The 12,755-nt window shown below is 38.5% G+C and overlaps 1 protein-coding gene across 2 annotated transcripts in view; it reads left to right on the top strand.

Moving 5' to 3' along the window:
• The window catches only part of LOC114293925 (WD-40 repeat family protein / beige-like protein), a 53,171-nt gene that overhangs the window by 9,677 nt on the left and 30,739 nt on the right, over window positions 1-12,755 (top strand). For both annotated transcript variants that reach the window (XM_082916648.1, XM_082916649.1), the window contains exons 5-9: window positions 277-411; window positions 984-1,088; window positions 1,275-1,388; window positions 12,166-12,242; window positions 12,357-12,438. In XM_082916648.1, the coding sequence (XP_082772774.1) occupies window positions 277-411; window positions 984-1,088; window positions 1,275-1,388; window positions 12,166-12,242; window positions 12,357-12,438 (513 nt within the window). The remainder of the gene's footprint in view (window positions 1-276; window positions 412-983; window positions 1,089-1,274; window positions 1,389-12,165; window positions 12,243-12,356; window positions 12,439-12,755) is intronic.

The following is a 12,755-nucleotide window of genomic DNA, read 5'->3' as shown; positions in this document are numbered from 1 at the left end:
GGAAATGCAATTTCTCGTTTCTTTTTAAACCACATCACATATTGCTTTGTTAGTTTCTGCTCAAGTTTACATAAAGTTCCATTTGTTGACTTTGTATGTGCTTAGTGTTACTCCAGGATCCCTTGTAAAACATCATTATGAACTCACCAGTCACCATAACAGATTATTATCTATTTTTTAAGCAATCCCAAGTTTATCTTTGAATTTTGCAGCTGCATAGTTATATTTGTTTAATCGACAGATCTGATGTCAATGTATATTGTATTCTGATTTCAGATAAATGCTTCTTCAACGGAGGATGGGCTAAACTTTTATGATTCTGGTCATCACTTTGAACATTTACAACTTTTATTGGTTCTTTTGCGTTCACTTCCATATGCACCTAGGGCATTTCAAAGTCGGGCATTGCAGGTACTATCTTTTGGTTTGTCATTCTAAGTGTGGACTTATTATATTTTTGTTGTGGCCTGAATAGCTGAGACTAGGCCTTTTGAGTTGAATTAAGCATTGTATTTCTATGCTGTGTGCATACAATTCAGTGTGACATTGATATTGTTTGGAACCAGGACTGTGGGATCCTTAAAAATGAGTGAGTTTAATGCAATGTGTCATTACCATTCACAAATTAAGGCCATTGCGTAGTGCTGGTCTTGTCGCTTAGGTTATAGGATGGGTGGATTGGGTATGTATCTATCCCTGGCCTTCTTAAAGCTGCATTTTCAAACTCAACGTTGAGTGATGACTGGATACAAAGCCTCCAGTTATCACACAAGGGCATTGTTTGGACGGTACTATTTGTTCAGCTGGATAACTTGTTTTAGTACAGTCTTTGTATTTGGGTGTGCAGTGTCGCAGGATTGGAAAATTTAGTTATGAATTAATTTGCAATGACGTATTTTTTTCCACTTGATTTGTTGCTTATTGACTTACTTTTTTTATATTTATTTATAGTTTCTTATCTGTTCCCTTTTATTTGATTTCAGGATCTTCTGATTTTAGCTTGCAGTCATCCAGAAAATAGAAGTAGTCTCACTACAATGGAGGAATGGCCCGAGTGGATTTTGGAGATTCTTATTTCAAATTATGAGGTAATTTTTTTTCATCCTCAATGTTGAAAGTTCTTTGTCATTATTGTTTTTCCTTTTTCAAATTTGGTGCTAAAAAATGACACATAATCAGTACTTTCTGGTGGTGATGGTGTTATTATCTGTAGAACTCTTGACTTGGTGCATTTCTTCTGTTATGTATTTTAATTATATTAGTTCTTCCCACAGAAAGGTGCAAGTAACAATTCAAATTCTTCAAGCTTGGGAGACATAGAAGATCTGATACACAATTTCTTGATAATCATGTTAGAGTTTTCAATGCGCCTGAAGGATGGATGGAAGGTTGATTTTCTTTGTCTTTTTTTTTTTTTTTTAATCATATTCACTTTTTTCGTTCTTTTTCTATGTCCCTCTCCCTTCTATTTGAAACAAATCTTTCTGCATATTCTGTACCAATTAAAAATTATGCTCAATATTTAGGCTGTTAGTCCATGGATTATTGTTACAGTGTTGATACTGTAAGATTTCTGAATAGCTTTCTGTATCTCATATATTCAATGTATCAAAGATTACAATCAGACCTTAGATTATATAGCCCTAAATCCTAAACCAAAAAGGAAAATACAAATACAATTATAATTATGTCTCTAACAGGACTCTAACACAACCATGTCTCTAATAGGACTCTAATTTGTACACAACACACAATAATATATTCTATATTCTCACACCCCTGCTCAAACTCAAGGTGTTTTAGCAGAAAACATTGAGAGTTTGCTAAGAAGAAACTGAAACCGAGCGGTAGTGTGAGTTTTGGTGAAGAAATCCGCAAGTTGCAAAGCCGAAAGGATGAAAGGAAGCGAGATAGAGGCAGACTGCAGATGTTGGCGAACAAAATGACAATCAATCTCAATATGTTTCGTCCGTTCATGAAAGACAGTATTGTGGGCAATCTGAACAGCACTGCGGTTGTCACAATAGAGAGGTGTTGGAGAGGACTGAGAGACACCCAAATCAGACAAGAGACAACGAAGCCAAACAATCTCAGCAGTGGCATGAGCCATAGCACGATACTCAGCTTCGGTAGTAGAGCGAGCAACGACTGATTGTTTCTTACTTTTCCAAGAGATCAAGGAATCTCCAAGAAACATACAGAAACCAGACGTAGGCTTACGATCAGTAACATTACCGGCCCAATCAGAGTCAGCATAAGCCACTAAGTCTAAAGAGGAAGTAGAGGACAACAATAAGCCCTGAAAGATGGTACCCCTGAGATAACGAAGAACGCGAACCAAAGCAGCCCAATGGGTAGAGCGAGGAACAGAAATGAACTGACTAACCACATGAACAACATAAGCAAAATCAGGACGAGTGACAGTCAAATAAACTAAACAACCCACAAGTTCGCGACATAAAGTGGGATCATCCAGAGGGACACCATCAATAGAGTTAAGCTTCACATTAAGCTCAATAGGTGTATCAGAAACCTTAGTATCAGTAAGACCAGCACGATGAATGACTTCATTAGCATACTTGGCCTGAGACAGAAAATAGCCTTTGGGAGAAGAAGCAACCTCAATACTAAGAAAATACCGTAATGGACCCAGATCCTTCATTTCGAAGGTGCGGAAGAGATGCTGCTTGACCTCAGAGATAGCAGAAGAGTCCGAGCCAGTGATGATCATATCATCCACATAGAGTAAGAGAGCAACAAAACCAGCCGATGTATGTCGTAGAAATAAAGCAGAGTCGGAAGCAGAAGGATGAAACCCGAGCTCGGTAACAGCAGTCTGAAATCGATCATACCAAGCACGAGGAGACTGCTTTAGACCATACAGAGCACGCCGAAGACGACAAACCTGACCAGAGGAATGGTGAAGGTCAGGAGGAGGACGCATGTAAACCTCCTCAGTAAGATGACCATTAAGAAAAGCATTCTTAACATCCATCTGATAAAGAGGCTAAGAACGAATAGCAGCGACAGAGATTAAAGTACGGACAGTACTCATCTTGGCAACAGGGGTAAATGTTTCCTCATAATCAATACCATACTCCTGAGAGAAACCTTTGGCAACCAGACGAGCTTTGTAGCGCTCAAGAGACCCATCAGAATGAGTCTTGACTTTGTAGACCCATTTATAACCAACCAAGTTCTTACTAGCAGGCAAAGGAACCAGCTCCCAAGTACTAGTTTTCTGTAGAGCAGACAACTCATCGTCCATAGCGTGAATCCAATGAGGGTCCTGACATGCCTCTTTGTAAGACTGAGGTTCTGAAAAAGAGTGAATAGCAGACAAAAAAGTACGATAAGAGGCAGAAAAACATGTATTAGACCAACCTAACCTGTTTGGAGGATGACGCGCTCGAGTAGGATATCGGTGTGCAGCAGGATCAAAGTCGGCAGCAGCAGGAGGATCAACAGTAGGGGTAGAAACAACTGGTGGAGAAGGAGCCTTGCGACGAGAATAAACTAACAATGGGGAAGGAGAACAAACTGAAGGAAGAGAAGCAGCCAGAGGTGAAGCAGGAGGAGAAGATGAAACAAGCTCAGAAGGAACTGTGGGGATGTACTCATCAGACGGTACCTCAGAAGGAAATGGGTCAATGTGAACCAAATCCTCTTTGGAAACCGGAGCAGTGACAGGAGGAAGCTGAAAGTAAGGCAGACGTTCGAGAAAAGAAACATGACGGGAGACATAAAGACGACGGGAAACAGGGTCGTAACACCGATAGTCTTTCTGAGTAGGACTATAACCCAAAAAGACACAGAGGACAGATCGGGCACTAAGTTTGGTCCTATCTTTGCGGGAAAGAAGGACAAAACAGGCAGGCCCAAACACACGAAGGAGAGAGTAGTTAGGAAGTTGGGAGAACAAAGACTCATAAGGAGACCGACTATAAAGAATGGGAGTAGGCATGCGATTGAGAAGAAAAGCAGTAGTAAGAACTGCCTCCCCCCAGAATGGAGCCGGAACTGAGGCAGAGAGAAGAAGAGACCTAGCTGTCTCAAGGAGATGACGGTGTTTACGCTCAGTGCGACCATTTTGGACAGGTGTATCTGTACAGGAAGTTTGGTGAATGGTACCCAAATTGGCCAAATACGCACAAAACTCAGTTTTAAAATATTCCCTACCCAAGTCAGACCGTAACACTTTAATAGTAGACCCAAACTGTGTAGTAATCATAGACTGAAAGGTACGGTATATCTGATAGAAATCAGACTTATGAGTCATAAGATAAACCCAAGTGTAATGGGTGCAGTCATCAACAAATGACACATAGTATACAGAACCCCCTTTGGTGAGAATAGGAGAAGGGCCCCAAATATCAGTATGAACTAAAGAAAATGGTGTATCAGATATAGAAGTTCTTTTACGAAAAGGTAAGGCTGTCATCTTGGCGAGTTTACACCCTTGACATTCAGTAAGTTTACTAGGAGAAACTTTTCCCAAGATACATGATTGAGCCAAAGACCGCAAGCGGTCAGCAGACAAATGCCTTAATCTAGAATGCCATAAGTAGAAAGGACTGGACAGAGAATCTAACTGAAAAGAGGAAAAGGCAGTTGGAGAGGTTGTCAAAGGCAGATGCAAGCTCTCTACTACATAGAGGTCCCCAACTCTACGACCAGTCCCAATCTGCTGCTTAGACATCCGATCCTGCACAGAACAGATAGAAGAGGAAAAGATAACATCAAAACCAAAGGCGTCAAGTTGACTGATAGATAATAAACTGACAGATAATTGAGGAACATAAAGAACAGATGGAATAGAGACAGTAGACATAGAAGACGGTAGGACAGACTTAACAGATATAACAGACATACCAGACCCATTAGCAGTATTGACAGTAATAGGAAAAGGAGGAGGAGTGCAATTTTGAAGTAAAGAGAGATGGGGAGTCATATGATGAGAGGCATCAGAGTCAAAAAGCCAGGCAGACGAATAAATACCTGAAGAAGACCCAAGCAAACCTGAATGAAGAGAGGAAACAATGGAGGTAGATGGGGATGGCTGGGAGTTAGACAATATATGCCGAAGCTGACTAATCTGAGCAGTCAAGGAAGTTAAGTCAGGATCAGGAGTCGGAGCAGATGCTGTAAAATCGGCAGGAGATTGAACAGGCAGACATCTATTCTTGGGATAATGGTACTTCCAATGACCCCTTTGATGGCAGTAGGCACACTCATCTGAAGCAAGGAGCCCTTTCTTGGGCTTTACAGAAGCAGAAACTGTCATTATCATAATAAACTGAAAGCTAATGGGGCAACAAAACCAATATATCCAACATCACAGTATAACAACCAAAAGAGTACGAGGTCTAAATGTAATATCAGAAAATAATATGACAATAATCCAATATTAGAGGATTTCAGATGCAAAAATCCAATGGGTCGAACCAGCCTCAAACATAACCCTTTGGAGTGAGAGAAGCTGAGAGGTAACTTCACTTCGATGCAACCAGTAGATGCGACGAAGCAACCAGAGAACCATACACCAGGGACAATCACAAGGCAAAGAGCAGCGAGAAGAAGTCGCGAGTCAAAGACTTGCGAATCAGCTAGGTCGCGAAATTTGTCCAGAGAGCTTCGAACCAGAGAGAGAACTAGGGGTTTCGACAGACTGAACTAGAGATGGATCAAAGTCTTGCAAAACCAAGATGGGTTGACCACGAAGGAGAGCTAGAGAGAGAAGACGAGCTGTGAGGAGGCGATGACTAGATGGGTCGAACCGTTGGATGGGTGCGACTACCAAATAGCACAAACAGAGAAGAAATCCAGATGGGTTGACGAAGACAAGGCACAATCACGAGCAGATGGGTCACGAACCAGAATGAGCAGATGAGTCAACTGAGATGAGGCACAATCACACACCAAAGTCGAACCAGAATGAGCCTGGGAGAAGCAAGCACAAGCACGAACAAAAGAGTAATGGAGACGGCTCTAGGGTTTCGGATCAGAGAACGGCTCTAATACCACGTAAGATTTCTGAATAGTTTTCTGTATCTCATATATTCAATGTATCAAAGATTACAATCAGACCTTAGATTATATAGCCCTAAATCCTAAACCAAAAAGGAAAATACAAATACAATTATAATTATGTTTCTAACAGGACTCTAACACAATCATGTCTCTAATAGGACTCTAATTTGTACACAACACACAATAATATATTCTATATTCTCACAGATACTCTTGTGGAAGCTACTTGATTTCTTGTGTAATTTTTTAATCCTTCACATTTGACCCAATTGATCTTGGAGCATGCTTCATTTTTCAAGTATGCTGTCAATTATGGTCATCATTGAGCAAGAGCTGAACTGTTGAAAATTCTTGAGATTTCTGAATATTGAACATTTAGAATGAACAACTTTTGACATTTTGGATTATTATATTTATGAAAGTATGGTGAAGTGGAATTTGGCTTTGATGTTGTCTTCTATTTATGATTCTTTGCTATGCATATGTAAATCATGGGACAAAAAAAGAGAAAGAGGTATAAAGTTCAGGATACTCCTTATACAGCAATATATTCAATCATTAATCTTTGTTATTGATTTCTTTCTCACTTCCAGGGTAGCAAAGTGGATTAGGCTGTCTATAAACAGCTTGAGCTGGGTTAGGTAACTAACTTAAATTTTGTTCTCCCACCAAAATAGTTGTAAGCCAAATTTTATAATGGCTTATTTACTAGCTGATTCTAGACATATACAAGCTCGGCTTGTCCAATTCATGACCAGGAGGTGCAGTTATGATAATTTGTCTGTTCACTAGTTCCAATATAAGTAGTTTCCTGCCATCACTCTTCACTAGTGGGCTCTTTCTTTTGTTCTCTGACCATTTCATGATTGTTGTTTTAAATTAAATCTATGGACTCCGACTCATGCAGACCTATTGACTGCTTTCTTCATAGACATGTTGGTCTTAACCTTCCATTTTCTTGAACCTGTTTTTCTCGTCCTTCCCTTAGAGCTTGTAGGTTGATTATTGTTTTAAAAATGCGCTGTTACTGTTACATAATGATTTTGGCCAACATTGCTACTCATTTTTTTTTTGGATCAACAACAAAGCTTTATTGATAAATCAAAAAAGGAAGCGAGGATGAGACATCCTCTTACAAAAGGACAACGAGAATTCAAAAAATACAAAAACTGAATACCCATAACAAGCTAAACAGGGGCAAAATTTTACATATCACACCCCATCAACCAATCTCTAGCTAACAAAAAAAGTGGAACCCCCTTAAATAAACAGTTCCCCGACACCCAGAAAGAAGTTAAGTGACAAAGATTATCCCACAAACAGCCCACCTCTCGGAACCTATTTTCAAACAACCTCGCATTTCTCTCCATCCATAGAACCCAAAAAGGTGCGAAGACGGCACAAGACCATAGCATTTTGGCTTTCTTCGATCCTCCGAATGTGCAAAAATCAACTAGGAGCATATGCACACTACCTTTTGGGGCTACCCAAATAACATTTCCCAAAGAAAACAATCTATGTCATAAATTCAAAGCTATTGGACAATGCAAGAATAAATGATCCACGGATTCCCCATTCTTACAACACAGAATGCACCACTGAAGATTTAGAAAACGATTAGGTCTCTTTTTCTGCAATGTATCATTTGTCAAAATGCCTCCATGAACCAAGTCTCACATGAACACCTTTACCTTTAGGGGAGCACAAGCCTTGCATATTTTTTTGCGAAAAGGAAACTAAGGAACATGAGGATTATCAATGATGTAATCAAAAAAAGACTTACAAGAAAATATCCCGGACGAACTCCAAAAGAGGAGATAAAGAAAAATGATCAATTCTGGCCAGTCAACTGTGAAGCCTCTTTATCATTAAGATTCCTTGAAAAATCAAAATTCTAGGAAATTGGAGCCAAAAGTGAGCAAGCCATAGAAGCAATTGAAGAATTATGAGAACGAGCCACTCTATATAGATGTGGGAAATCAGTAGCAAAAGAAGATTGACCCATCTAAACATCCTCCCAAAATCGAACAAGTTCCCCATTGCCCACCCTTACAGAAAGATGATAAGACCAACATGTGAAAATTTGAGAAATTGACTTCTAAGGAGCACGACAGTTACCCCTCAAAACCACCTTTGAATCCCTACCATTGTCATGAGTCCCATAGTTGCTTCTTATAACCGAATGCCATAGTGAATCAGTCTCAAGTGAAAATCTCCATAACCACTTGCCAAGAAGGGCCATGTTCCTAGCCACAATATTACCGATAGCCAAACTCCCCTTCTCCTTAGGTAGCGACACTAACTCCCAATTCACCAAGTGATTCTTTTTCCCCTCATCCTTACCTTCCCAAAGAAAATCTCTCATCAACTTTTCTAGTGACCTTGCCACCTTAATCGGAACCTTGAACAAAGATAAATAATAAATGGGAATACTACTCAAAACAGTCTTAACCAAAGTGTATCTCCCCCCACGTAATAATAAAGCCTTACTCCATCTTTCCAATCTCTTGCCAATCTTTTCCACCACTAGAGTCCAAAAAACTTCACTCCTAGGATTACCCCCCAATGGAAGACCCAAATAATTAAACGGAAGTGACTCTATACCACATCCTAAAAGTGACGCCCTATTCTGAAGTTGATTTTTTCCCAAATTAACCGTAAGCCCTGAAATAAACCCAAAAAGTCTCAAAATCGAATAAAGATGAACCATTTGACTTTCATCCCCTGAAGAAAAAAATATGGTATCATCCGCATATTGTAAATGAGTCACACTAACTATAGCCCTCCCCACCTCCAACCTCGCAAAAAGACCTGCCTCTTTAGCTCTATCGACCATCCTTCCCAGTACATCAGCCACCAAAATAAAAAGAAAAGGAGATAGTGGGTTTTGTCGTAGCCCCCGCGAAGCCCTAAAGCATTCCCCTGATTTACTATTAACTATGACTGACATATTGCAAGTCAACAAACAGCCCCTAATCCAAGATCTCTATTGCCCACCATATCCCTTCTTGTCTATTACAAAATCCAAAAACTGCCAATCTACATGGTCATATACCTTCTCAAAATATACTTTAAAAATAAGTCCCTCTCTCCCTCCCTGAACTCCTATATTCCTCCACTACTTCATTTGTCACTAAGGCAACATTTAAGATTTGCCTTCCTTTCACAAAAGCCCCTTGCACCCTAGACACAGTATCCCCTAAAAACATCCTTAGTCGTTTTGATAAAGCCTTTCCCAAAATCTTATACAGTGACGTTACCAAACTGATAGGCCTAAAATCGCCAATTCTTAGAGCATTCACTTTCTTAGGAATTAAACAGATGAATGTGGCATTTGAGCTCAAATTAACAACCCCCGACTCATGAAATTCCAAAAACACTCTCAACAAATCCCCTTTCACCACCTCCCAACAATCCTGAAAGACAGCCATGGAAAAACCATCCGGACCTAGAACTTTGTCTCTCTCACAATCAAAAACTGCCTCTCGAATTTCTGTTTCATCAAAAGGCCTTTCCAGCCATGTTGCAATTGCCGGATCAATGGTGGCCCACTCAAATCCTTCAATCTCCGGTCTGTACACCTCTTCCTTCGAATAAAGCTTAGAATAAAAATCATAAATGCCACTGACAATCTGATTCTCCTTTTCCTTCACTATCCTTGGGCTTACTTCCAATCTCTTGATGAACTTCTTCTTCCTTTTCCCGTCTGGAACCTTGTGAAATTTTTTTGAATTAACATCCCCTTCCTTCAACCATTTGATCTTTGCTTTTTATGCCCAAGAAACTTGCTCCCTAAAAGTCAACTCTTTCAATTTCAATCTCAACTCAGATCTTTGCTATTCATTACAACCGATATTTCGATGGGAATAAAAACCAGATATGTGACAGCCATTACAGTTGCGTAGCAGGCCATTATGTAATCGTAGTGCTTTCTTATTCTAATCTGCTAGTGGGAACATAACCTATTAATCCCTTCCTTTCATGTAGTTTGACTAGCACAGGGAATTCCAGGGGCAGGGCCAGAACTTTTGTCCAGTGGAGACAAAAAACTTATCTGGAACTATACATGATTTTTTGTACTTTTTTTTTTTCCTTTTCATATTTGATGTATTACACTTCCAAAATATTCTAAATCAACCAAAGAAATCAACAATATACGCAACACAACATAGAGAGAGGGCAATATGAGAGGAAATAAAATAATTTATCCAAAAAAAATATGAGGGGAAATAAAATAAGTGGGGGAATTTTCAAGGAGCAAAAATAAAATCTCAGAGGGGGAAGTAAAAAAAATTATAAATTCATGGGGGAATATCAGATAAATGGGAAACAGGAAAAAGAATTGCAAATTAATGGAGAGCAAGTGAGACATGTGCCTTATGCAAGTGAGAACTGTGCTAGTCCAGTTCTCGCTTGCACTCTATTGATTTGCAATTATTTTCCAAGTTCCTATTTATTTGAGATTGCCCTAAATTCATAGGTAAAAATATTATTAAAATTTAACAGAGCACATTGAAATTAATTCTAAAACCATAGGTAAAATTTAATATTTCTTGAAGTTTATTGGGGGCAAGTTTACAATTTCATTGGAGTAATTTTGAAATTTAATTCTGAAACTGTATAAAAAGTGAATTTTTTCCCCAAAACTCAGTGGGGGGGCCCTAGTGTATCACTGCACAAGGCTAGTTTGACTATAAAAGGCTCATTTTGTCTAGATTTGTTCATCTTCCGGCTGTTCAAAATGCTTAAGCATTTGATATTAAGAAGGTAGCTTTAGTCGTCTTTGTCTTGTATACCTGTAATCAATCAAAACACAATTCAGAGTCAATAGAATAGCAACAATGGCATATTTTCTTCTTCTTCTTCTTCTTCTTCTTCTTCTTTTTTTTTTAAAAAATAAAAAATAAAAAAAAAAAATAAAAAAAATTAGTAGAAGCCCTTAAAGCTTCCACTCAAAGTTTAAGTTTTGTGTTATTATGCATCCACTTAGATTGGAGGATTTTAAAACCCTTTCAAATATTTAAAAAAGCCTTTTACAAGTATTTTATGACACAATTTCCGTGTTCAATGGTGAATCTAATTTTCCTTTTGAAGTCTTCATTCTCTGTAGAGGCTTTAAAAGCCTAAAATAAAGTGGATGTTTTTGGATTTTCAAGATACAGGCCTCCATTTTTAATGGAGGCTTTCAACGCCTCTAGCTGAAATTGATGCTGTAGTTGAGAATTTTTTTTTTCTTTACAGGACCAAGTGTTGGGCAACTAAGAAATATGTATGTAAAATGAGTGTATCCGAGATGAGATGAGATGAGGATTTTTAGATGGATGTGCGGTAAGACTAAAAAAGATAGAATTAGAAATGAATATATTCCTGAAATGGTAGGAGTAGCACCTATTGAAGATAAGTCGAGAGAGAGAACAGGTTAAGACGGCTTGGTCATGTACAACGACGACCTATAAATGCAACGGTAAGGAAGAGTGATAGGATCACTATAAATGGAGATGCCAGGAGGAGCCCTAAGCTGACATGGGACATGGTAGTGAAAATTATATGAATTTATTTAATTTAACTAAGCATGTAGCCCTTGATGGAGCTGAATGGAAAAAAAAAAATGAAAACCTACCCTAGACTGCGAAATAGTTTTTGGTCAACACTAATTTTGGAAGGTTTTTAAAGATAACAATATTTTGCTCAACTCTGAACTGAAATGAGTAAAAGTTATAGCAATGCAACTATACCAAGGATGTTGATAATGATGGCATAAATTTATCTATTTCTATCCTTTTGGTAAAGTAAATTGTACTAAGTGGTGCTCAATGGGACATCACTCTGGATTCTTCTATATGCCCTGCGCACACTAGATAAGTTTTTGTATCCTTTTCATTTCTACTCTCATTTGTTTGGCTAATTCTTTTTCATTTCTACACTCATTTGTTTGGCTAATTAGCCAATAATGTAGCAGCAAGCTTTTAGGAGAATATGCGGTTGTTAATTTTACTATTCTTTTTTGTGTACCTCAAGATACTTCCTTCTTGTTAAATTGTGTTCATTTGGTGCCATGTAGGTGCTCTATTTTTCTTAAATTCTAGTTTCAATCAGTTTCATTTATATTGTTTGGTCATTACTTCCCTTTGACAGGATATTGAAGCTACCATTCATTGTGCAGAATGGCTTTCTATGGTGGGTGGATCTAGCACGGGAGACCAACGGGTCAGGTACTACTTTATGTCACTAGCAAACGCTAAATTTTTTCTTCAATCATTAATGTCTCGACAATTCAATTATTGAGTTTGATGTACTTGGATTGTTGTCTTCTTTATGTTTTGAAGACGTGAGGAATCATTGCCTATTTTCAAAAGAAGGTTGTTAGGTGACTTGCTGGACTTTGCTGCCAGAGAACTCCAGGTTCAGGTAGTCAATTCAGAACTTCAGTTTTAGTTTAGATCTTGGAAACAATGTAACAGTTCTTTTTTATTGCCCCGCATGGATAATAAGCTAAGTGGATGTATTATCAAAATATGTGACGAAGTACCACAGAAATGAAGCATGAAAAATGCTTCAAATCTAAGGACGTAGAAAAGGGGGTTGGAAAGAGAGAAACAGAAGAAAAACAAATAAAAAAGAAAAAGACAATAAAGAAATAACAAACATATTAGATTCATCAAAATAAAACTACATCTTCCTCCAAAGGCAATGACAAGGGCTTTGACTCTTGAGACAACTGTCTG

Source organism: Camellia sinensis, chromosome 2 (assembly GCF_055761805.1).
Source record: "Camellia sinensis isolate YWXY chromosome 2, ASM5576180v1, whole genome shotgun sequence".
Classification (NCBI taxonomy): Eukaryota; Viridiplantae; Streptophyta; class Magnoliopsida; order Ericales; family Theaceae; genus Camellia; species Camellia sinensis.
Note: the sequence above shows the minus strand (reverse complement) of the source record. Positions and strands in the feature narration are given on the sequence as shown.